Source organism: Asparagus officinalis, chromosome 5 (genome assembly GCF_001876935.1).
Source record: "Asparagus officinalis chromosome 5, Aspof.V1, whole genome shotgun sequence".
Lineage (NCBI taxonomy): Eukaryota > Viridiplantae > Streptophyta > Magnoliopsida > Asparagales > Asparagaceae > Asparagus > Asparagus officinalis.
In genome coordinates this window covers 1,878,545-1,905,123 of record NC_033798.1, presented here as the reverse complement: position 1 = coordinate 1,905,123, position 26,579 = coordinate 1,878,545, and the positions used below count along the sequence as shown (strand labels likewise).

General features: G+C 36.8%; 3 protein-coding genes across 6 annotated transcripts; 2 read left to right on the top strand and 1 right to left on the bottom strand.

Annotated features, from left to right (window-relative positions):
* Nucleotides 470-7,531, top strand: LOC109843235 (lipase-like). Its single transcript, XM_020412167.1, has 11 exons — nt 470-580; nt 741-810; nt 2,964-3,043; nt 3,343-3,408; nt 3,556-3,603; nt 3,716-3,783; nt 5,186-5,258; nt 5,338-5,499; nt 6,097-6,291; nt 6,575-6,663; nt 7,050-7,531. Exons 2-11 carry the CDS (start codon nt 744-746, stop codon nt 7,261-7,263), a joined length of 1,062 nt encoding a protein of 353 aa, XP_020267756.1. The 5' UTR covers nt 470-580; nt 741-743; the 3' UTR covers nt 7,264-7,531.
* On the top strand, nt 10,006-13,699 carry LOC109843417 (bidirectional sugar transporter SWEET12-like). Of its 2 annotated transcripts, XM_020412355.1 has the most exons (7): nt 10,201-10,212; nt 10,280-10,335; nt 10,451-10,487; nt 10,584-10,791; nt 12,541-12,702; nt 12,786-12,905; nt 13,322-13,699. In XM_020412355.1, the coding sequence occupies exons 2-7, from the start codon at nt 10,284-10,286 to the stop codon at nt 13,505-13,507; spliced, it is 765 nt and encodes a 254-aa protein (XP_020267944.1). In that variant the 5' UTR covers nt 10,201-10,212; nt 10,280-10,283; the 3' UTR covers nt 13,508-13,699. The 2 variants fall into 2 exon arrangements, with proteins under 2 accessions (XP_020267943.1, XP_020267944.1); XM_020412354.1 differs by having other exon boundaries at nt 10,006-10,335.
* Nucleotides 13,406-23,750, bottom strand: LOC109843418. Of its 3 annotated transcripts, XR_002247672.1 has the most exons (6): nt 23,612-23,750; nt 22,702-22,741; nt 22,515-22,615; nt 22,155-22,274; nt 13,841-13,893; nt 13,406-13,496 (listed from the first exon to the last, which is right to left on the bottom strand). XR_002247672.1 is itself a non-coding variant. In XM_020412357.1 (5 exons), exons 1-4 carry the CDS (start codon nt 23,687-23,689, stop codon nt 22,158-22,160), a joined length of 336 nt encoding a protein of 111 aa, XP_020267946.1. In that variant the 5' UTR covers nt 23,690-23,750; the 3' UTR covers nt 13,419-13,496; nt 22,155-22,157. The 3 variants fall into 3 exon arrangements, 2 of the variants coding, with proteins under 2 accessions (XP_020267946.1, XP_020267945.1); XM_020412357.1 differs by lacking the exon at nt 13,841-13,893 and having other exon boundaries at nt 13,419-13,496; XM_020412356.1 differs by lacking the exons at nt 13,406-13,496; nt 13,841-13,893 and adding an exon at nt 14,363-14,668 and having other exon boundaries at nt 23,612-23,747.

Genomic DNA, 26,579 nt, shown 5'->3' with positions numbered 1-26,579 from the left:
ATATACTATTACTAAAAATTGTTACCTTTCAATTCGCCACTTGGCAAAAATGCCACTTGGTAAAAATGACCCATACCATTTTAAACAACACTTAAACATATCAATTGCTATCTTCTTGCAAGTGCTACTTGTCAAGTTTCTACAAAAGTTCTCCATATTAAATTTGAAATAAAAAATAAAAAATAAAAAGTTCTCCTTGAGATTTGAACTAACTCTCCCTGTCTTTTCAATTTTCTAAACAAGATGCTTCGTAAACTGTTTGAACGCTTCGTAAACTGTTTGAACTCTTTGTATTTTTTTGCTATATTATTTTTTGTATATTAAATAAATCCGTGCATCGCACGAGCCTGAAACTAGTTAGCTTTTAAGATTCGGTTTTTTTTGTAAACATATTTCAAGTTAAGGGTATTTTTGGTAATTGGAAGAATCTATAAATAAGCCACCCTTTTAGATAATTTCAATCGGATTTATTTCTCTCCCTTCCCCCCGATTGATACGCTGCTTTAGTTTTCTGCACGAATTTATTGAGGGGTATTTTGGGCATCGAATTCGATTCTGCTCTATCGTTCTTCGATTCTTCGTAAGTTGCATTGAAACCCTAATTTTGTTATGATCTGGCCTAACTTGGGAGCGGCTTGATTTGGGGATTTTTGGGCAAAAATTCCCTCTTTTTTGCTTGTAAGTAAATAAATGGCTAGTTCGAAATTTGAGATGTTGATGGAAGGTTGAATTTTGATCAGGCGATGGGACGGCGACCGTGGCTGGTGGCGTTGATTTTGGTTTGCTTGTTTCTAGTCTCTGAAGGCAGAGGTAACTTTTAATTTTGAGTTGAATTCCTTCGATTAGGTTTGTACACTGAGAATTCTTCGATTTTTTTTATTTGTCCCTAAATTAAGCTTCATTTGTTTGTAGAAATTATGAAAAGAGAGTAATTTTTTTTAATTTATTATTTTTATTTCTTAAGTTTTGAGATGTTTCAGTTCATTAGGCTCATCAGCGCAATGGGGTAAAAGTTTGATGTAAGTAGTATTAGTTTCGAACTTGACTGGATAGTTATTTAAGAATTAGTTTAGGGGCCCAATCCTAGTAACGGGGATCAGTGCAATTATTAACTTTTTGATTCTCAAATATTAGTGATGCACTTTTGTAGTTTGTTTCTGACAATTTCTTATCATTGTGGATGCTAAATTATTGTTGGTCCGTGTACAAATGTCTGCTTAATGATTACAATCATTGACCGCCGCCTTTTTATTTTTCTGTAATTGGGGTTGGTTATTGAAGCCATCTTTAGGGAACTACATAATTGTTGGAGTTAGTTAAGTTGAACTATCAGCCTCTTCCTACTTCAGTTGTCTACAAACATAATTGTCGGCCAACATAACACTGGGGATCTGTTTACGTGGATTATTTGACGTGAGTGATTCGAAATAGTATCATGCATGTAGAATGTACTGATAGGTTTGGGTTTAAATAATAATTGTGTAAATACTAATTAGTAACCAAGTGTTTGCTGAAGATGTAATCTGAGGATCAATGAGGTGGTTAGGGCTATATCTATTCAATTCTAAGTCCTGGGGGAAAAAAAGAAATTTGACTTGCATGAAGACTCTGATGATTTCCAATATCATAATTCTTTGAACACCTATCGTTATGTCTTGGCTTCTTAATCAGTGGTGATATATAACAGGTGAATACATTACTTCCTTTATTCATCAAAGGGCTTGCATCTAGTAGTTTGATCAAGAATGTTTGAGGGTCTTTGAGGAGTGGAAGGCACCTTTGATGAGTCAACTGATCATCTTAATAGATTTGAGTGTATCAGCCCTAACATAGTAAAACAAATATAGCTCATACATAATAAACAGGATATGATTTATCTCAGTATTAATATCATTTTATATTGTTTCTTAAAAAAATAGGAAATTGTGGCAGGGGGCTTTTCAACATTGGGAGGGCTTATTGGGCTATGCTTCCGTGTTAATGGTGACAGGAACTGTTTATCATCCTGATTGAAAAATCCGTATCAATTCTTTCATAGTAATTTCAGTCATATGCCACACATATTTAGAGCTTAGTTATTACACCCTCAATATATTAGTGAACTACATGGAAAAACCAGATGATAGTAAGAACCAGTATTATCAGCTATATGATAACCATAGAGAGTTCATTTAGAGAGAGAGAGCTTATGGCCTTCAGTGTCATTGATTATAGGCTTAAAACCTAAAAACCTAACATCCTAAAATCTGAGGCAACTGTTCAGCTGGTAACACAAAGTCATGGGTCATCCTTCATTTTTCAAGAACCCTGCTTATTTAGAAGAGCATTCTAGAATCTAGAGCAAGGCTGCTTGGATTCTCAAACATTATGGAGGCAAGTTTGGTTTTGCATTACTTCTTCAAATTAAAAAAGAAATTCTCTTTAATGCTAAAGAAGAAACAGCACAAATACTACTTAAGAATTAGATTGAGCTGGTGGCCTTACTCATGCGATCTCCTAGAAAATTACTCATCCAAAACTACTCATGCAAACAGCTAGAAGATTCTTCAACATTAATGGCCCTCAGGATCTCAAGTTATGGATCCTCATTACATGCCCTAAATGCCTATGTGACACATTCCTTAAGCGGAGAGTCTTAATTTACAGTTTGTTTCCTTGACACGTGGGCAGGTACACTGACCCATTATTTGTGAATCTCAGCTAATCTTAGGGGGTGAATCTCAGCTAATCTTAGGGGTTCAGGAAAGGGTTTTTCTCAAGAATATTGAATTTCCCTCTGCTATATACTATTGTTTAAACTAATTTTCTAGGTTTATTTTATACTGGCTAGATCCAAAACTAACTTTCTATATGTCCATACCTGCATGCGTGTATTCTGATTCTGTTAAAAATCACTGATTGTTAGTGTTTTAGTGATATTTGCAATATTTAACTCTTATCCTGTTGTTTTCTGACAATTGCAGAGCTTAAGATCAAGCATGAGGATTACAGTCATATCTACAACCATACTCTTGCCAAGATACTTGTGGAGTATGCTTCTGCTGTAAGTTCTGCCGGAGGTCTCTTTTACTTTAGGTCATCCTAAACTTCATGTATAATTAACTGCTCAGACTGCATGTTCTACTGGCACTAAAAAAAAGAAAAAGAAAAAGAAATAATATGGATTCTTTCACCTCAATTGAACCAGATATGCATGATTTCCATGTTTATTGGTTCTACTATATTTTTTTTTGTTTTTTGTTTTTTGTTTTTTTTTCTTTGCACTTGTGCCGAACCTACTCAAATACATATATGTCTCCATGCTTTATGGGGTTTCTGAACCTAGTTTACTGCATTCTGCAGGTGTACATGACTGATCTAACGGAACTGTTTACATGGACTTGCTCTAGGTGTTCTGATCTGACAATGGTATATATATTATATCTCTTGTGTTTATAATGACATTCAAAACAAGTACATGTGCTTAGATTTGGTATGGTCCACAGATAATTAGTCGATGTGATAGCCTGTTTTCATTCTGTTGATCTCAGCCAATTGATTGTTGCATTGAAACAGGATTTTGAGATGACAGAGCTGATTGTTGATGTCCAGAACTGCTTACAGGTGATTCTTATTATATTCAACCCTCAATCATCAACTTTGTTGATATTCTCTTCAGATAGTTGAGCATGAATGACTTTTGCATTTGTAGTCAATAAATTCAATTTACTTGCAGGCATTCGTTGGTGTTGATCACAGTCTTAATTCTGTAATTATCGCTTTCAGAGGAACCCAAGAACACAGGTACTTAAATTAGTTGGTTGTCATCACGACTTATTGTTTTTTTATCAATTCCAAGTTAACTACTTGTTGTAACTAGACCGGCGTTGGTTTTATTTGTATGCATGGTAACGTGTTATTTATGTACTAGATGAGACAGGCTTGGAGAGTAAGCTGTCATGAGGGCAAATCCTCTGATAAATAATAAATCAAAATTCAAATATTTCCTTTTTGCAAGAGCAATTATTGAACTTTTGGTACTAAGGACCGAAAAAATTTAAATGGATACCACAATGTACAAGTATAATGCCAATTCAGGCATGATGGTCATCTGGAAATCCATTTTGGTGTGAATTAGAATTTTTTGATTGAAAAGATAAGTATTTTCTTGGTTTGTTTTTTGGACTAAGTTAATATTCCCTTTTTTCCTGCCGAAGAAAGATCTGTTTTCTGTCTCAAAGACTTTCATATTTGTCTCCCAGTTATGGTATAGTTTTATCATTTTCTTGTTTTAGATATTTAGAATAAAAGAAACAACAACTACAACATCAACGTAGCTATAAGCTCATGAATATTCAATACTGTTTAACTTGTACCTGCTGCTAAAATTCCCTTTGTTCTGCCAAGGAAACATCTGTTTGCTGTGTAAGACTTCCATATTTGTTTCCCAATTATTGTATGGTTTTGCCCTTTTCTTGTTTTAAACATTTAGAATAAAAGAAACAACAACTATAACATCAACTGAGCTATAGCTCATGATTATTCAATACTGTTTTTCTAATGCGAAATGCAATAAATAATTTAAAATATTAATGGTTTTTAGTTTTTTGGCTTTGTTTCTACATAAAAAATATACTTGTATCCTTATTATAAATTTGATTGTGAGGTTTTGACTATTTGCAAACAACTCTATTCAATCAGATTTATTCAGTATCCCTCTCTTTTTCCTGGGAATATTAGCCATCATAATTGGTTTGTTTATCTTGTTTTTCATTTTTGTTTCTGCTTCTCCGCAGTTGTTCTTAAGTTACCATGAATTTGATTCTTTGGATTTTATTAATTACATTGAGATGTATTTCTAGCCGAGCATCTTGGTCTCCAATAAAATTTTGGTGGTACTTCCCTTGTATATGGGAGAGTGCAAGTGATGTAGTTGAGTCTGGAAGATGTAAGGTTACATTCGGTTTCTGATAAAGTTTGACAGTGCTTTCCTCGAGTTGCATAAGGAAGAATGAAAAAGTTTTAGTATTGAGTCTAGAAGATGCAGGATTACATTCTGGAATTTAGAAGTTTCTCGTCTGAACTAATGCTGTGTTTTTGGTGACTGAGTCCTTGTGAAGTATGCTTTTTCTTTCTTAATCTGTGTGATCCCATTGAATACTTAGCGTGCAATTGCTTAGTGGGATTTTGGTTGTCAATTTTACAGCATTCAGAACTGGATCGAAGACCTTTTCTGGAAGCAACTGGATCTGAAATATCCTGACATGCCTGATGCAATGGTTGGCTATATTTATTTGAATTCTCATCTGCAGCGTATGGATATGGATTACTAATTTATCATATTTACTGTGATTAAAGGTACACCATGGTTTTTATTCTGCTTACCATAACACAACACTGCGACCTGGCGTTCTAAGTGCTGTTAAAAGGGCACAGGAGTCATATGGAGATCTGCCCATAATGGTCACTGGGCATTCAATGGGAGGGGCTATGGCTTCGTTTTGCGCTCTTGATCTTACTGTGAGTGTAACTTCCTTTTATATCCTCAAATAAGTTCATATTATTCTGCTACAAACATTATGGAGGTCATGGTTCTCTTTGATATTATTATTGTCTAGTAGTAAGTACTATGACAGTTTTTCCATCTAGCTAAGTCAGTTTTGGGGTGTTCAAACCTGCTGGATTAGTCCAAGAGTATTCTCTAGGAGTAAAGTACTGTAGGAGTTCAACAATTGTTAATAGCCCTAGAAAGCATTTCTTCTCTGCTTCTGATTATCTTTGTTTTGCGGGATGGTTTCATGCTTTATGAAGGGAAATTCTGTTGCCAGTAGGAAGTGTATTCATTATTTGGAATCGATTCTTACCATTCTACTCACAGACAATGATTTTCCCCCCCTCAAAATTTTTCTAACATCCAGTAAATCTCATTTGTCTTCTTTAGTTGTTATGGGTTTGGTGGTTTTTGTCACTGCTAGTGGCGTTGTCTATTCGACAATCAGCTTTTTACTCCATGAAACTGTTTTTGGGGGGTCTATTGAATATGAAATCTTTTTCTTGTAGCTGCTTTCCTGTAGTAGTGTCACCTGGTTCCTAAATAATATTGTTCTCCTCTTACAGGTTAATCATGGAGCAAGTGATGTTCAACTCATGACATTTGGACAACCTCGAGTGGGTAATGCTGTTTTCGCTTCATACTTCAGCAAACTTGTACCAAACGCAATTAGGGTGATTCATGAGCATGACATGGTGCCACATTTACCACCCTACTATTATTATTTCCCTCAGAAGACATATCATCATTTCCCAAGAGAGGTAACTCATATTAAGTGCCTTCCGAAGTCATCTCTCTTCTTTTACCCGTAATATATGCCCTACCTTTGGAAAGTTAATTCTAAGCCCTCTTTATTCTCATGCTGATTAAACGTAATTATCTTAATAGCATGTCTTGTCTTTGCGTGATCTGAACTTTTGTTTGTTAATTATTGAATTATAATAATCTCCAATAATCTTTCAATTAAGGTTATCATTGTGTGCTTTTGTTTCATAATTCTGAGAAAGTCTGCATTTTAACCTACGAACTATGAATAATTTTCAGGTATGGCTCCACAATGCTGGAATTGGAAGTCTTGTGCTCATGATTGAGGAGATCTGTGATAAAACTGGTGAAGACCCAACTTGTAGCAGGTTCATTTCTATCCCCCTCTCATATTCTTCAGTTGAGAAATAAATTTTGTACCCAAAATTATGGGACCAACTATGACTCTATGAGAAAAGTGAAATGTTCGCTTCGTTAGTCATTGATCACGGTTAGAATTCCAAGCAAGAAAAAGGGACAGACCCTTGCAGTTCAATTGTTGCAGACCCCATGTACCATCACCTCATTGCAGATAGACCCAACTACAAGGGGTCTATCCTCAATTAAAACCCCCCCAAAAAAATGAGTAAAAGAGGACACATGATAACTTTTCTCATGCTTGGTTCCATCAATTTTGGGTAAGAAAAGAAATTCTTTTCTCAGTTACATCCCATCTTGTACCCGGTATTTATGAATTTTTTTTCGCTTTGAAAAGGTCTGTGAGCGGGAACAGCATCTCAGATCATCTTTCGTATTATGGTATCGAGTTATCAGCAGATAGCTGGAACTCTTGTAGAATAATAATGGACGGAAAACTCAAGCAGTACCATATGGATCCTGCTGGCAACATTTTTATGTCAAGAGACCCATCAATGCCATCGTTTCTAAAGCTAGTTTCACAAAATAAAACTGGCCGAAGTTCTGTATGATAATGGAGTTCGATGAAGTCAGTGAACTGAAACTGAAAGCTTTATCGATGAATTTGAGGGGAAAAAGAAGAGGAGCACAAGGTTCTTGTACATATTGCATACGGTATCCTGATTGGTCAATCTCTTAATGTATATACGCACATAGTCCTGGAGGTACATATTGTAAATTATGTATCGATTTATTTTTTAGACTCTGAAACACTTATGTTTGTTAAAGAAGGGAACTTGTTAATAGCAGCAAATTCATTTAGAAGGAGCTATTTCATGACCTGGTTTCGTCAAATGCTCAGTTTACCCTATTTTATGTCATTAGAGTATTAAAACCGTTAATATGTGTTTTTTTTTATCTTTCTTCTTATCGTATTTATTTATGGATCAGACTCGTGAACAATGCACAAGCATGCTTACATCCTAAGAGATAACCTCTGGTTAAATTTCATAATTATATTGCTAAGCAGTGAGATCTCTTGGGTGTACCCCCATCATCTACTACAAGTTCTTGGAAGAAACTAATTGGGCCTCTTAATTACGAAATTACCATCATCATCATCATCATCTCGACACATTAGGGACTTTCTTTTTTTCCATAAATTTCTCAAGGGTCCCTACTTAAAAGGATCCCGCAGTCCCAAAATTCTCAACAAAATTTTCTACTTTTTATTCTACTTTTAGAGACAGATTATTGCCAATTAGTTGGAGTTTGTTATCACGTACATCAGCAATGTCTAATATCGTAAATTCTCTCCTCTCATAAGGATTTGGGTGTGAAAGTGAAAAAGTGAACACCACATTTAACTTTTAGTTTACATTATTATAGTATTAGAAGTATTAAATATAATGCAATATAAAATTGTATAATGTATTATAATATTATATTATACTTAATGAGTTATATTATATTATAATTATTACATATTATTTTCAAATAATTATATATTTAATTATTTTGGTATATCAATTTGTTATTGCTATATATTATATTAATATTTTTATAATAATGTTATTTATTATTACTATAATATTATACTATTATTAATATAATATAATATTATTATTAATGTTAATATTATGTTATTACTAGTATGTTATTAATAAATTAATATATTATAAATATTTTAATATTATGTAATATATTATGGTCTTTAATATGTTAGAGTTTATTAATAGTAATTTAATAATGAATATATTATTTTACATTAACATTTGTTAGCAATAAATTATTTTATTTATTATATAATATATTAATATTTTATATATTATATTACATTAACTATACAATATATTATTATAATATTATTAGTATACTGTTATTTTATTTTTAAATATGTTATTATTATATAATATTTTATAATTATTAATTTACTACAATTTATTTATTAAAAAGCTAATAATATTATATCGATTATTCTATTGTGTAGCATATTATTTTATTATTATTTATTGTCAATAACTTTTAAATTATTTTTTATTAGTTTATTTATATATTATTATTATTTACTATTATATAATACATTGTTAACATATTAATACTTTTATTTAATATGTTATTATATTGTTATATAAGATATTTTATTTATTATGTTTTTATATTATTTAATAAATATTACTAATATATTATATTAACTATAATATAGTATAATATAGTATAGTATAGTATAATAAGCATGTTGATAATAACTCTATGTTACATTTAATATATTATGTTAGATGTTATATTAACACATTCTCAAACTCAAAACCAAAACACCAAACTTAAAATACCTTTTAGGTGTTTTGAAATAAGTGTTGTGTTTTTGGTTTGAGGATGATTTAGCTCAAAAAACACCATGGTTTCTAAACGCATGGTGTTTTGTTTTTGGCAAAAACACCATGGAAACAAATAAAACACCATGGTATCCAAACGGAGCTCTAGGAAAACTGATTTTGTTACAACTCTAATTGAAATACTCCTCATTTCTTACCAAACAGCCCCTTAGACACTAGCTCAAATACTCCTACTATCTACTTCATACTAGTCGTGAACACTGTGCAAAACACGGCATATCATTTTTTCCACTACAATAATCCCGATTTTTTAATGCTACAGTAACTTTTTGAATTTTTTGGATTGCTACAATTCCACCTCTGTTACAGTTTTTAAAAATGCTACAGCATTCCCGTGTGCTACAGTTATATTTTTCAAAAAATACTACAGTATCCAGATACATGTTTGCTACAGTAATATTGCTACAGTAAATGTTATTGTAGTATTACTGTGACATAAATAGTGAATCTTGAGTTCTCCCATTTGTATAAAAGAGTAGATTTATATACTACACTAGGTAGCATGAGTACTATACTAGTTCACATTATACACTGGTAACAAAATTAAGTAATATGAACCCTAAAGAGAGAGAGAGATTTTGATGCAGACATGTGTCCCTCATGAGATGATAAGTACAGCTTGATGGATGAATATTTGTCACTCTAATTTGATCCGGCTTAGCACATGCAATGCAATGGCGGGGAAAAGCCCTAGGGTTTGGTGAATGTCATAACCCTAGCGTGAAAGTTTGGCATCTTAATTGTGAGCTTTAACTCGTAGAAAGATATGACAATTAACAACAAAAGCATGAATATACATAAGATATTATCCCACCGCCATTATTCATTAGGCCATCAGGCATTAGTCCCTTAAATGTTTAGTGCTTCGAAATTAGTCCCTCGGGTCATTGAAATTGCTATTAAACACCCCAATTCTTATAAGTTGATTCAAACTAAACCCGCCAATCAAGAGCGATAGGGGGATGTAAGACTTGGGGGGGAAACAACAGCAATTTTAATGATTTGAGGGACTAATTTTAAAATATCGAAGATATAGGAGGCTAGTACTGCAAAATCCCTATTCATAACAGCTTATATATAACGAGCTTTAGGGTTGACACTTTCACTTCTCAAGCCATTAATTTTGCAAGTGAGTGCCACTACATAGAAATCTCACACAATTGTACTAGAAAGAGTGAACCCTTGGCCTCACACAAATGGTAGTCATCACCATTGAGAATCCATGGATCTTTGGAGTTGGTTTGTTAGGTGACTCTCTCTCTGTCTCTCTCTGTCTCTCTCTCTCTCTCTCTAGCTTCTTACTTAATTGTACTTCTCTCTCTCTCTCTCTCTCTAACTTGCTTAATTTGGCTAAATTTTGCAGGAAACTTAACATCTTTTCTAGTTGTTATGTCACCAGTGTAAGCTAGTTATACTAAGAACTTGATGACCAGATGAAGTATATGTAATTCTCATTTAATGATACAGCGCTTGACATTTTATTTTCTTTATTGAAGGCCAACGTTTTATAGGATATATAAGAAGAAATCAACCGAATCGTTTCAATCGATTCCGTATGCGGTTGCTGTGTTCAGCGCAACACTATGGTTGTATTATGCAGTGCTCACAAGGGATGTGTTGCTACTTACCATCAACACTGCAACTCTCTTCATAGAGGCTGCCTACTTGGCAATTTATCTCATTTATGCACCTGGGAAAGCCCAGGTCTCTCTCTCTCTCTCTCTCTCTCTCTCTCTCTCGTGTGTGCGCGTGTGAGCCACTGCCCATTTAAATGGATGAAAACTTAGACAAATATAAGATGAGGCACAGTCAAATCCATCCAACAGTTGAAATTTCTGAGAAAACAGTTTCTTCCAGTTTAACTGGACAACAGTTCCTCTCTCTCTCCCTCTCTCTCTCTAGACAAATAAACAAACAGACGCATGCATGCACGCACACATCACATACACACACATCACATACATGCATGCATCATGCACTTAGACATGCATATGCAGTTTACATCCTAGGTTCTCGCTACAGAATGTTGCATCTCTTGGAAATATCTAACCATTGCATTGAATTACAAGAAGTCTCATTGGTTGTATGCCGAAAACCGTTTCCTATGACTAGTACTTAGGGCCCGTTTGGACGTAATTTTTGGAGGGTGAAAACCTGCAAAAGTTAAGAAAAAATCATAACTTTTGCAGGCTCCCCCCTCCAAATAATGCAAACAAACGGGCCCTTAGCGTCAAACTAATATACTTTTGACAATCTTATGCCTTTACTGAAAAATAAGAGTAGATAAGAGACAGCACAACAATATGTTGCAGAAAATTGTATAATAAAGTCCATGGTGAGATCACAGAATAACTTCACACCTGCTATAGATAAAATATTGAACTAAGTACAAAGCCTTAATACCTAATAAAAAAAATTCTTAGAGAGTTTTAATCCTTGTTTAATTTCAAGAATATTGAAATATTACTTAGTACATATGATATTTTCTTTATTAATCTTAAATGATATGCCACTACGATGTATATAACATTTTTTTAAAGTAAGTTGCTTCACTGAGTTCTTCTCAATACATACATGCATATATACCTACGTGCATATAATACATATATACATCACCGATATACATGTATACGCATATAGAATCAGGAGTGGAGATGTGGACTATTCCAGTACCATTTTGTCTCTTCTTCCTTGTAGCAAAGCTAGAAAGCTAAACTGGGCTATGATCCCCTACACCATAGGAAGTAGATTTATGCTTCTCATAAGGAAGCTATATAGTTACATATCAGCTGCCACAAAGAATCGTAAGCATTTTTAGTGCACGTTAAATTCAACAGCTTTATATCCAGCCTCCCAAAATAAACCTCTCAAAATAACATCCTTTGGTATAGTGGTCAAAGTGCTACTTTCAAACGTTGTAGCATTTTTCCCCAGAAAAAGATAACCAAAGAGATATAATCTACTTTGGATATCTTACTAAAAATGCAATCTACTAAGCTTTACATTGAAAATTGGCTAGTGGTCACAATCACTTGATGCTGATACTTGGCTTATCCTTTCACCTTATAGAGGTATTGCATATCATTCACAGACGTTTTACAAATTTAGTTTGTTTTTAGGATATTTTAGGCACAAGATATTTCTTGATCTAAGGCCTTGTTTGCACAAAGACAATTCAACTAACGCATTCTAAAGTAATGGTCATACAAACAAATAGTTTTCTTTTTTTTATATACATAATAATAATAATAATAATAATAATAATAATAATAATAATAATAATGTGCTTTTTAGGTTTTTTTGGGAACAAAAATCATAATTAAATGTTGAGCACTGAGATTGGTCCCAACTTCGGCATACATGTACAGTATGTACATGCTAATACACAAAGTATATGGATATTTTTTGATAGTTCAATAATAAAGGTTTTCTCTGACTTTAATGTTACCTCAGGCTTTCACCCTGAAGTTGATTTTTCTACTCAATGTGGGACTATACGGATCCATGATACTTCTCACACTACTATTTCTAAAGGGAAAACGACGAGTTGCTTTGGTTGGAGGAATTTGTGCTGCATTTGCTGTCAGTGTGTTTGTAGCTCCTCTGAGTATCATAGTAAGCGCATATTGTATTAGAACTATGCAATATCACCAAATAAAGACATAATCCGTTAAAGATCTTTTTTCTTGTTTGTGCAGAAACTAGTAATCAGAACAAAAAGTGTCGAGTACATGCCATTTTCATTGTCCTTCTTCCTCACCCTCAGTGCCCTTGCTTGGTTTTGCTATGGTTTGCTCCTCAAGGATTTCTTCGTTGCAGTAAGTTCCTATTTTGTAAAAGGATAAATTTTACAAAACTACCATAGCCCTTTTTCACAGAGAAAACTACGAACTTATAAACTGATGAAAAATATGGTAAGCCGTCACGTGCGGAGCACATGACATGATTTAGACAATTTTGCCCTTATGTGCTATATCAATCTTTACTCACTCTCCTTCTGTTTCAAGTTTAGTTTAGAAATTTTATCCAAATCCTTAACAAGAAATTTCGACAATTCTTAGTACTTCTCTGCATTTTGAAAGTTGGTTTTAATTTTCTCTAATAAAATATATTATGGCAGTATCATGCAGAACCGTTCAAAGTTCGTGATGGTTTTGTAGAATTTACCCTTCATAAAGTTCTACTGTCTTCTTAAAAAATTTCTTACTTCTCTTCAATGTGAATTTTGTTTCAGTTTCCAAATGTAATGGGTTTCTTGTTTGGAATGGCACAAATGATTCTCTACTTCATCTACATGAACAAAAACAAGGATGAGCCTGTACCAAATCTTACTGAGGTTGTCCATGTGCATCCAACAAGGAATTCAGAGATTGAAGTGATCCACAATAACGAGAAGGAAGCTGCAAGACCTGAAACATAGTAAAAATAAAGATAAAAGTTACAGTTTCTAATTCTGCTAGAATTTATGATTATCTCCAATATAGACACAACATTCAACATATTGTAACAGTTTTAGTGAAATAAGAAAATAATTGCATACATGAGTTTGCATGTAACAATAAACTATGTATTTCTCGGATATGAAATAAAGATGTGAGAGAATACGTCCCTACTCGAGTTATATAAATCCTAAAGTGAGTTCTTGTAATTTCAGAAGCTCAAGTTTACATGTTGAGTAATTGACAATTGAAGTATTAAAGCAATTGTAGATCAATAATAATTAAGAGAGTTGTATAGGAGACTCTTAACTAACCTCTACAGAAGAAACTGGAAGTTAAAACTTTCGGTGAACAACTTCCACCAATCCTGTAAGCAATAGTTAGAGAAAGTTGGGTAACTTTCACAAAACTACCAAATAGTTTGGGGTTTTGTACATAACTACTATGAATTATTGATATGAAAGGAAACAATTTGAACTCCCAAAACAGCAGAAAAATACCATGAACTACTGGAAATTGTCGCTAATTATAAACTGTTCTTCTTTATATCTAACTGACAAAATTTATAAGGTTAATATAGAAGATATATAAAGTACATAAGAGCAAAATTTTCCAGGACATAGCACATGCATGATAGCTTAGCCCTACTGCCATCAACCATGATATAGCTTAGTGGGGGAAAAAGTTCATAATAGTTTTTTCTAATAAAATGGTTTGTGACAATATTGTGCAACATGCCCCAAACTTTGTGGTAGTTTTGTGAAACTTACCCTAAATAGTTTCTAGCGAAAAATAGCACAAGAAATATCTCATCAAGAATATTTATATACTAAAAAAAAGTTCAAACATTTTGCTCTAATATTGCATATTGCAAGGAAATCATGATCAAGATATCAGAAAAATGAGTACAAGATGAGTACTTAATCGATACAAATATTGTATAAATAATGATTCTCACATAAGTGCTATATCAGTAAATGTATCTGGATACAACCAATAACTGTTGCGAATAAAAAAGAATTAGACTAACAAGCTGAAAATTGTTCTTGTTTGTCCCTTAGCCACAATGTTTGATATCCTGAAACTTGAACATACTCCTCTCATAGTAAACAATTTCCTTGGTTCACTAGGCAGCACAAGACCTGGAACAAGAATAAATCTCTTATTTAGCCTTGAATTACAAAGTGCAGTAATTTGTCCTGTTTAGATATTAAAATATTAGTCAGGTCTATTATATTTTAGTCAATTAGGCATGTACCTACTTCTTAACAGGGTAAGTGAAGATTACACTTTAATACTAAAAGAATGTCTCACACAAATTCTAGAAGAAAAGTTACAATTTATTCATAGTATCCGTGAAGATATATATTAGGAGTAAAGCTAGAATAAACTTAAGTGGTGGAGTAGTGATAAGTGTACTACTCCCCCTATACTACTTTGGCACTACCACTCACAAAAGAATGGGGTCATGATGACTCACCACTCACCACTGCAATTTTCAAGTGGTGAGTCATCATGACCCCACTCTTTGAGAGTAGTAGTGCCAAAATAGTATAGGGGAACAGTAAACAACATTTTTCTAAGTTGGAGAAGACTATATCCACCAGCCTTTTTATCTATTGAATTTGCTTTGAGATTTGTGTTGCGATACACATCAGGACACACATCTCAAAGATGACCTTGATGTGTATCACACATCAACACGAATTTTAAAGAAATCCAAGGGATAAAAAGGTTGGTGGGCAGATGACGCAGCGCGGAAGTTGTAACCTCGGAATCCACCAATGGTGTTCTCTGAATCCACAAAGAACGATATTCGAATCCACGAAGAACTTCGAATCCACGAAGAAAATATTGAAAAGAGAAATTTTATTGATGAAAAGTTATGCTTCTAGGGCTTATAAGACTCTTCTTAAATAGAAAAAAAAAACTCCTACAATGACTCTAATTCCTAAGGACTCAAATTTTACCAAAAATAGTAAAAGAATTCCTAAAATATTAAAACTCCTAAAAAGACTCCTTATGATTAGGAAAGTCAACCGGTCAAATCTGAGATCAAACCGGATTTGTTTCCTAAACAAAACAGACTCCTAAAATATTACTAAAATAAAAAACGGACAGAATGTAAATATCTCTCAAACCGTAAGGAATTTGGCGAAAAGAAAAACGCAAACCGAACCCGAAGGGGTAGGTTTGGATGGCTCCGTCTCGTCAAGATAGTCGATTTTCATATATAATTCGTCTAATTCCGACGTACGGTTTGAAAGTTACGGTCGTTTCTTCGAAACAAGTTATTTTCTTCGACCAGGCCCGCATATAGGCTTGCGACTCTCCCACTTTGACATAAACGTGTCTGCTGTGTGTTCTACATCAGTCCCCCCTGCTTGAAAAGAGCTCGATCCCGAGCTTACACTTGCATGAATAGCTGTTTCTTTTGGTGGGTAATACTCAAACAAATCTGTAACATTGAAACTAGGAGAAATACCCAAACCTGTAGGAAGGTCAACCACATAAGCGTTGTCGCTAATCTTCTTCAGTATTTTGCATGGACCATACTTCTTATTCTTCAGCTTGTTGTAGGTGCCCACGGGAAAACGTTCTTTTCGCAGAAACACCATCACCATGTCTCCTTCTTCAAACAGCTTCTTCCTCCTGTGTTGATCAGCATCGGCTTTATATTTAGCATTAGACTGTTTTATCTTTTCCTTCACCTCCTGCTGGATAGCACGTATCTTTTTAGCCACTGTTTTAAAAAACCTCTGCCTAGTCCGCTTAGGCGTACGCCTAGACCTAGGCGGTACCTAGGCCGCCTAACTAGCGTCTAGCGCTTAGACGGTATTTAGGCTGCCCACCTAGATTTTACGAGCGTTTAGGAGAGTATTGTCTGCTTACGTAGATTGCACTCTGTAGGCCTTGATTGTGATTTTATGTGTCGTAGCCTATACGTCTTCCAAACTCCATTAACCTCTAAATATGAACATCTCCACTACCTCCTCCGACCTTCAACAAAACTTCATCGACCACCACTTAAATGAAGAAAGAAAAAAAAATACCCAGAAACCGCTTAGGCGTCCGCCTAGACGACTAAGCGCTGGGCGCCAAGTTCGACGCCTAGAAGCGCCCAGCGTTTAATGTAACATTGTTTTTAACCATATGATCCGCAGGAACATTCTGTCCGGGAAGCTTAGGCAATGGAGCAAGATCGAGATAATGATTCGGAAACCTTCCATACACAATCACAAAGGGTGCATTGCCTGTAGTTCGACTCTCCATACAGAAGCTTAGGCAATGGAGCAAGGTCGAGATAATGATTCGGATGCCTTCCATACACAATCACAAAGGGTGCCTTGCCTGTAGTTCGACTCTCCATACAGTTATAAGCAAACTCAGCATGTGCCAAAGCAAGATCCCACTGTTTCGGTCGATCTCCAGAGATGGATCTAAAAAGATTACCGAGTGTGCGATTGACCATTTCAGTTTGGCCATCTGTTTGAGGGTGATAGACAGTACTAAACTTAAGAGAAGTATTAAATCGCTGCCACAAAGTTTTCCAAAAGTGAGATAAGAACTTAGAATCTCGATCGGATGTAATGGACTTCGGCACTCCATGAAGGCGAACTATCTCCCGAAAAAAAAGATTGGCAATATTGCTCGCATCTGCAGTCTTCTTGTACGGAATAAAGTGTCATCTTCGAAAACCTGTCAACCACAACAAAAACAGAATCCATGCCTCGTTGGGTTCGAGGCAATCCCAACACAAAATCCATAGAGATATCATGCCATGGTGCATCAGGAACAGGTAAAGGTGTATACAATCTCGTATTCTGAGACTGTCCCTTAGCAACTTGACAAACTGGACAATGCCGCACATATTTTTCTGCTCCCTTCTTCAACTGAGGCCAGTAATATCGTTCTTCAATGGCTGTAATTATTTTATCACGTCCCAAATGTCCTCCTAGTCCGCCAGCATGAAGGTCTCAAATTATCTGCTCTCTTAGTGAACTCTGGGGTATGCACAATTGATCGCCATGAAATAGATAACCATCCTGAATATGAAAGCCTTTGACTGATTTATTTTGAAGACAGTCGTCCCAAATCTTCTTAAAATCTTCATCCTCTGCATACAGCTCCTTAAGGTACTCAAACCCAATCACTTCAGTCTTCAAAGTTACCAACAATCCAGCTCTCCTACTGAGTGCATCTGCAATCTTATTCTGTTGTCCGGATTTATGCTTCAAAACAAAGGTGAAACGCTGCAGATATGCAATCCAACGAGCATGCATACGGCTGATGCATACGGTTGATCATAGTCTGACTATTAAGGGTCTTCAAAGCCTGATGATCAGCGTGAAGCAGAAACTCTCTCGAGATCAAATAGTGCTCCCAATGCTTCAAAGACTGAACTATGACATATAACTCCAGCTCATATGTGGTCCACTTCTGCCGAGCTTCGCTGAGTTTCTTACTGTAAAAGGCAACTGGACGCCCTTCCTGAGATAAAACACCACCAATTCCTATGATTGACGCATCACAATCAACTTCAAAGACTTTTTGAAAATCTGGAAGTGCAAGTACAGGTGTGGTGGACAACTTCTCCTTGATCAGTGCAAAGCTACGATCTGCATCTTCCCCCTAATTGAACTTTCCTTTCTTCATGCATTCAGTTATAAGTACTACAATGTTGCTGAAATTTCTTACAAATCTCCTATAGAATGTTGCTAGACCATGAAAACTACGAACTTCGCTGACAGTCTTCGGGGTAGGCCAATCTCTAATAGCATGAACATTCTCTTCATCAACATGAATACCATCTGCACTAACAAAGCCTAGAAACACGAGGCTACTGGTCATGAAGTTACACTTCTTCAGATTGATGTACAACTTGTTCTTCTGCAAAACTGTTAGTACCTCCCTCAAGTGGTCCAGATGTGCAGCCTCACTCTGGCTATAAATCAGGATATCATCAAAGTAAACTACGACGAACTTGCCGATAAAGGATTTTAATACCTGATTCATCAATCGCATGAAAGTGCTAGGGGCATTAGAAAGACCAAAAGCCAAAAGGCATGACTGACCACTCGTATAGGCATTCTTTTGTCTTGAAAGCAGTCTTCCACTCATCTCCTTCTCTAAACCGAATCTGATGATAGCCGCTTTTGAGATCTATCTTGGAGAAGACTTTTGAACCAGATAACATGTCTAGCATGTCTTCCAAGCGTGGAATAATAAATCTATACTTCACCGTAATCTTGTTGATAGCCCTACTATCCGCACACATACGCCACTCTCCGTTCTTCTTTGGGACTAGTAGTGCTGGCACTGCACATGAACTCATGCTAGGTTGTATAAGGCCCTTCTGGATGAGATCATCCACCTGCTTCTGTAAAATCTCTCCTTCCTTCGGACTCATCCTATAGTGTGGCAAATTTGGTAGTCGAGATCCAGGGATAAAGTCGATCTGATGTTGAACGTCCCTAAACATGGATAATTCAGAAGGAAGATCATCAGGCATAACTGTATCAAACTGCTGTAAGAGGGTTTGTACTTCAGGTGGAATTTCGACAGTAGCAGACTCCTTTTTTCCCGAAACAAGGGCATAAATCTCATCAGACTGCTTCACATCTTTCATAAAGTCTTCATTGTCAACGACCAAGAAATTCTTCTTTTCAGCCACATTGGTTTTGACATGCCCCTTCTCGGTTAGAGGCTTGAGCACAATTCGGCGACTATCCTTCTTGAAGATGTAAACGTTATCTTTCCCCATATGCGTGGCATCAACATCAAACTGCCAAGGTCTGCCTAACAACATATGACATGCATCCATCTCTACTACATCACACAATGCCTCATCCACATAAGTTCGGCCAATGGAAAAGGATACCCGACACACTTCATCAACATGTACGTCATTACCCTTGCGAATCCAGCCGATCTTGTAAGGAGCAGGATGCTTCTCCGTCTTCAGCCCTAACTTCTCCACCATGTGCCGAGAGACAATATTCTCGTTGCTCCCACTATCAATGATGACATCACAGATCTTCTGTTGCACCGTGCATCTCGTTCGAAAGATGTTATGCCTCTGTGGTGGTTCTTCTGCCTTTGGAGCCAACAATAGTCGTCGCACAACACATGAGAGTTGTTCCCCATCATCATCAGCATCCAACCCATCATCATAGTCTTTAACATCGTCTCGGTCTGTATCCTCATCTTCATGATCCATCATGTTCATAATACCTCTCTTAGGGCACTATTGGACCGATGACCAGGCTGTCCACATCTATAACACTTGATCGGGTCAGGCTTGGCATATGGGTTCGCTGGGGTAGGCTTCTTTGCTGTCGTTGTCGCTGGACCCTTGCCCTTCTCCGTTGTTGCATCCTGCTCAGAAACAGTTTGAGACTGTTTACTTCCACCACGTTTAAAACTCGTGCGCGATCCGTCGGAAGCTGCCCATGATCCTTTAATATTTCGTCTGAGTTGTCGCTCCACCTTCACGGCTAGGCTAACTGTATCTGCTAAGGTATAGGTCTACTGTAGAGACACACGATCCTGAATCGCCATCCTTAATCCCCTGTATATCGAGACATCTGTTGGGCCTCGCTCTCGTTCAAGTTGTTACAGGATGACAGCCGATAAAATTCCTGCGTGTACTCATCCACGGTTCTTCCACCTTGCTTACAATTTTGGTACTGCCCGAATAATACTTGTTCATAACGTGTACTCATCCACGGTTCTTCCACCTTGCTTACAATTTTGGTACTGCCCGAATAATACTTGTTCATAATCACTTGGTAGAAAACGAGCTCTCAGTAGCTTCTTCATCTTCTCCCACCTTTCGACCTTCGGCTTTCCTTGACGAGATCGATTCAGACAAATAGATTCCCACCAAGCTGAAGCTCCACCTTTGAGTCGGTAGGCCACCAATTTTACCTTGCGTTCTTCTGAGATCTCCATATACTCAAAGAACCTCTCTACTTCTGCAATCCAGTCGAGAAACTCTTCAATATGCAGTTGCCCGTTGAAAGATGGCAGATTCATCTTCATCTTGAAACCTCCAACGTCATAATTATCCCTTCGTCGTCGGTCTCTGCGATAAACACTGCGACGTGAGGGTGCATAATGATCTTCCTCGCTTTCGAAATCTTCATACGGAGTCGACTCACGTCGTTGGCGACCATCAACGCGATTTCGATCTCCTGTCATGTCCAGACGCTCTACTGTCGCAGCTAGTCGCTCCATGACCGTCTTTATCTGATTGACATCGGCCTTTAGCACGTCGAACTCAGTTCGAGAGATATGGGCTTCATCACTTGCCATTGGATCGGAGGAACAAGGCTCTGATACCAATTGACGCAGCGCGAAAGTTGTAACCTCGGAATCCACCAACGGTGTTCTCTGAATCCACAAAGAACGATCTTCGAATCCACGAAGAACTTCGAATTCACGAAGAACTTCGAATCCACGAAGAAAATATTAAAAAGAAAAATTTTATTGATGAAAAGTTATGCTTCTAGGGCTTACAAGACTCTTTTTAAATAGAAAAAGAAACAAGACTCCTACAAGGACTCTAATTCCTACAAGGACTCAAACTTTACCAAAAATAGTAAAAGAATTCCTAAAATATTAAAACACCTAAAAAGACTCCTTATGATTAGGAAAGTCCACCGGTCAAATCTGAGATCAAACCGGATTTGTTTCCTAAACAAAACAGACTCCTAAAATATTACTAAAAATAGTAAAAAACGGACAGAATGCAAATATCTCTCAAACCGTAAGGAATTTGGCGAAAAGGAAAAAGCAAACCGAACCCGAAGGGGTAGGTTTGGATGGCTCCGTCTCGTCGAGATAGTCGATTTTTATATATAATTCGTCCAATTCCGACGTACGGTTTGAAAGTTACGGCCGTTTCTACGAAACAAGTTATTTTCTTCGACCAGGCCCGCATTTGGGCTTGCGACTCTCCCACTTTGACATAAACGTGTCTGCTGTGTGTTCTTCATCAACAGAGGCTTCAATCCACTTATGTTTATTCTAACTTTACTCCATATATTAGTATTCATGATAAGACATATATGATATATGTTATAAGCTTAAAATATGTTTTATCTGATAGCAGTGGGTATGTATTTCATTCCATACATTGTTACAAGGTTTGAGATTTGATTGGGATTTAATTACAACTCTTTATCTTTCAGCAAAGAAATTGTAATACGCGTCAAGTTTAAGTTGTTGAACATCTCTTACTTATCTGACCTAAGTTTTTTTTCCCAGTAGAATGTAATGCCTAGAGAAAATGTGTTCGTGCTAGAATTACAATGTAATTTGAAATTTAAAATGAATTTAGTAACAGATGTGAACATAGACTTAGCAACGCACACTGTAATAGCATTTGAGATTTCGCTATCGAAGCTTCTTTTGAGTAGTATTGGTTACTATAAAAAGACAATACAGTGTCCATCCAAAATCAAACTAGCTGCTTCCTAGTACATTAGTACTCGCTCTTGCCATGTTAAATATATTGTCTATTGTCTAGCCAATTATTATTAAAAATGAGGACGTAAATCCATTTATATTTATAAACCAAACAGATCTAGGTGCAGAAATGGCAGGAGGGGAAGTGAGCAGTACCTTTCAGGTTTTAATGTTTTTAAACTTCAAGTCTGCCTCCTTTAGGGCTTGAATAAGATGAGTCACCCGATACTGAAGTTTCTTGTTTTCTGCTTCAAGCTTCTTGATCTCTGTTGATGCCTACAATGATATGTAATGAAACAATAAAACCCAAAAGATTAAGCTCGTATTGTAGGGGCTATAATGAATATTAAGCAGCTCTAAAAGTTAAACCCTTGCAGCTTCTACCCTTCTACCAAAGGTTTAAGCTCATATATCGCGGGCTAACAATGCAATATCAAGCCAACATAGAGTTGAATGGCATTAAAGCTTTTAATATAATTGGCAAATGGGGACACACGATCTTTCACAGAGACTAACCTTCTCCTTCTCAGACACAAGTTCATCTTGAACACTATACAGTTTAGACTCCAAATCTTTTATCATGGATGACTCTTTTTTGTTATCAGTGTTTGCATAACCTGGGGGAAAAAAGGAGAAAACATAATAATTAATGACGATTACCTCATGTCAAAGGAAATATACTGAGTTGAATCTGAGAACCTACCATCTTTTGAAAGTAGAGACTCCAACTTTGACAAACGAACCTTCATTCACAATAAAGAGCAAGTCAGGGTGAAGCTAAAGCAAGACAATACCTCTACAAACATTATAAACAAAGGCTTCAACGACAAATTTTCAAATAGCAGATTTGCTCCATGCAACATTTTCCTTTAGAACAAATGCCATACCTAGGAAATCCCACAACCCAAACCCACTAGTTTACCGCTGCGCTGAGTTGGACAATGTTGGATCCTTCAGAAATATTTTTGACATGCTCATAGAAACGTTCGAGTGAGGCATTCTTTTATACATTATCAATATTACAGAACAAATAAATAGAGCCAATATGCAGATCTAATTTCTCAAGGTAACTACTAATAGAAAGCAATTTGACCAAATAAAGCCTGCCGTGCTTTAGTTAATCAAGTAAGTCATGTTAGCATGCGCTTCTACCTTATAAATCATGAAATTCGGTAATCAAATAGTTATGAACTTGAAAGATATTTTATTCGACTTTCAGTATGGCAATCATCTCAAGGAATAGCTTCTCAATGAAAAACTTGCAGCTTTTATAACTTTCAAAATCTACAAAGCAATACAAGTAAATACATTTTGAGGGTTCCTTTTTCTACTTATCCACTTCATTATGCGTTCAAATAACAGTGAGGTAGTTCAAAAGATAATTAATTTTCACAAGGTTTAAAGCCCCCTTGGCAATCAACTGAAGATAGATGCCATTTCACAAAAAAATACGAAACCCATGAATAAAATCAGCATCTTTTCTATATTAGAACCCGCCAACAATCAAATTGGACAAATTTACTCGGTAACTTCTCTTAAACAAGTAAAGTATACGAAATTAAATTGGAAAAAAAAGAAAAAAAAAGAAATGAAGTTGAAATTGGGTAGTATACCTCAGCATCATAAGCCCTATCATAAAAAGGCTTTAGCGCATAATCAAGATTGTTTGATTTCTCATTCTCCTCCCCCATTTCCCCCTCTCTCTCTGTAAAAGAATCAAAACCCGTCGACTTTCAACCTATTCAAAGAGTCAAAAAAAACCTCACGAGGTTGTGCGTCGGGCCCTATATGGGCCGGGTTTGGGCCTCACGAGGTTGTGCGTCGGGCCGCTGCAGAAAATAAGCCTAGTAGATCAATCTGTAATTGTTTATTGATCTCACTTCGCCTTGACATAAATGTATGTCTATCTAGATCTAAACATATCATAGTATTTTTATGGATAAATTATAGTAAACCCTCGTGAACTTTCAGCAGTTTGCAGTAATCCCTAGAAACTTTCAAAATCATAATAAATCCTAACAATTTTTCTATTTTGCAGAAAATCTCTAATTAGTTTTTGCATTTTGTAGATAACCCCATAAATTGGAACTAGAAAACAACATAAAACAACATGTTGAAAGTTTACGGTGGCTTCTGCAAAAGTTATTGGGGTTAGTGTGATTTTGAAAATTGATAGGGTTTGCCGCAAAACACCTGAAATTTACGAGGTCTTATTGTAATTTACTCCTTTTATTATTTTTACTTACGTGTGCATGTGTATGTTTCCAGGTCTAAATATTTTTGGAGCCCAAAATTATCATTCAATAAAAATTTCTTGGGAAAAATATGTCCAGGCCCCAAAAACAGAAACTTCATATGCTGCAGCCCTGCTTAGTTTTCCCCATGTGATTCAGCCCATTGAAGTGTGATACTTTATACCGCAGTCTCTTTTTAGCAATTATTACATGCCAGCTAAGCTAAAATCCCCAAAATAACCTTATCACATCTCTTCAATCCCTCAAACCCAGCTCTATCATCTCCCTATGTTAGTTCTAGCTAGTTGGGGACAAGTTAGAACTAACAATATTCGAAGTGATATAACGAGAGGTAAAAAATAAGCCTAAGTGAAAGGAAGATACCGTGTGATAGACAATATAAAGGGCTACACACCGGCGAAAACGGTGGTGAAAACGGAGACCGGAGGTGGCCGGAAAACGCGCGCGAAGTCGACACGGTGCTGCTATTTTCTGCTCGCTGCTGCCATCGAGCGATGTTTCGGACGTTACCGAGAGAGATAGAGACTGAGTTAGAACGTGATACAAATTGGAGGTGATAGGCAACATGTAGGGCTAGTCACCAAAGAAAAAATCGGCGGAAACGAAGATTGGAGGTGATCGGAAAGTGCGTGCGAAGTCAGCACAAAACTGCAGCGCCGTGCCGACTTCGCGCGCGTTTTTCGGCCACCTCCGGTCTCCGTTTTCACCACCGTCTTCGTCTGTGTGTAGCCCTTTATATTGTCTATCACACGGTATCTTACTTTCACTTGGGCTCATTTTCTATCTCTCGTTATATCGGTTCGAATATTGTTAGTTCTAACTTGCCCAACTAGCTAGAACTAACATTGGACGGGCTAGAACTATCATGAGACGGGTTAGAACTAACATGGGGAAAATTAGAACTAACATGGGGCAAGTTAAAACTAACATGGGGCGGGCTAGAACTAACATGGGGCGAATTAGAACTAACATGAGGCAAATTAGAACTAACATGGGGCAAGTTAGAACTAACTTGAGAGCTCAAGAGCCTAGAGCTAAGATGAATTAGAGCTAGAACTAGCTAGAATTAACATGGAACGTGCTAGAACTAACATGAGGCAAATTAGAACTAACTTGAGAGCCCAAGAGCCTAGAACTAACTTGAGAAAATGCTCCTCTCACATCCGGCGGAGCCCACCGAGACACCCCGACGACCCCGACAACCTCCTCCCACCTCCGGCAAGCCCGGACAGCGGCGAAAAGCTCCAAACAGTAAAGAACAAACCCGAACGGCGAGAAATTGTACTGCAAAAAACTGCAGTTTGTGCCAACTTCGCACCCACTTTCCGATCACCCTCAATCTCCGTTTTCGCCGATTTCTTCTTTGTTGACTAGCCCTACATGTTGCCTATCATCTCCAATTTGTATCACGCTCTAACTCAGTCTCTATCTCTCTCGGTAACGTCCGAAACATCGCTCGACGGCAGCAGCGAGCAGAAAATAGCAGCGCCGTGCCGACTTCGCGCACGTTTTCCGGCCACCTCCGGTCTCCGTTTTCACCGCCGTCTTCACCGGTGTGTAGCCCTTTATATTGTCTATCACACGGTATCTTCATTTCACTTGGGTTCATTTTCTATCTCTCGTTATATCGCTTCGAATATTGTTAGTTCTAACTTGCCCAACTAGCTTGAACTAACATGGGACAGGCTAGAACTAACATGGGACAGGCTAGAACTAACATGGAACGGGTTAGAACTAACATAGTGAAAGTTAGAACTAACATGGGGCAAGTTAGAACTAACATGGGACATGTTAGAACTAACATGAGGCGAATTAGAACTAACATGAGGCAAATTAGAACTAACATGGGGCAAGTTAGAACTAACTTGAGAGCCCAATAGCCTAGAACTAAAATGAATTAGAGCTAGAACTAGCTAGAACAAACATGGGGCGTGCTAGAACTAACATGGGGCGTGTTAGAACTAACATGGGGCAAATTACAACTAACTTGAGAGCCCAAGAGCCTAAAACTAACTTGAGAAAAAGCTCCTCCCACATCCGGCGGAGCCCACTGAGACACCCCGACGATACCGACAACCTCCTCCCACCTCCGGCAAGCCCGGACAGCGGCGAAAAGCTCCGAACAGCAAAGAACAAACCCGAACGGCGAGAAATTACACCGCAGAAAACTACAGTTTTGTGCCGACTTCGCACGCACTTTCCGATCACCTCTAATCTCCGTTTCCGCCGATTTCTTCTTTGTTGACTAGCCCTACATGTTGCCTATCACCTCCAATTTGTATTACACTCTAACTCAGTCTCTATCTCTCTCGGTAACGTCCGAAAC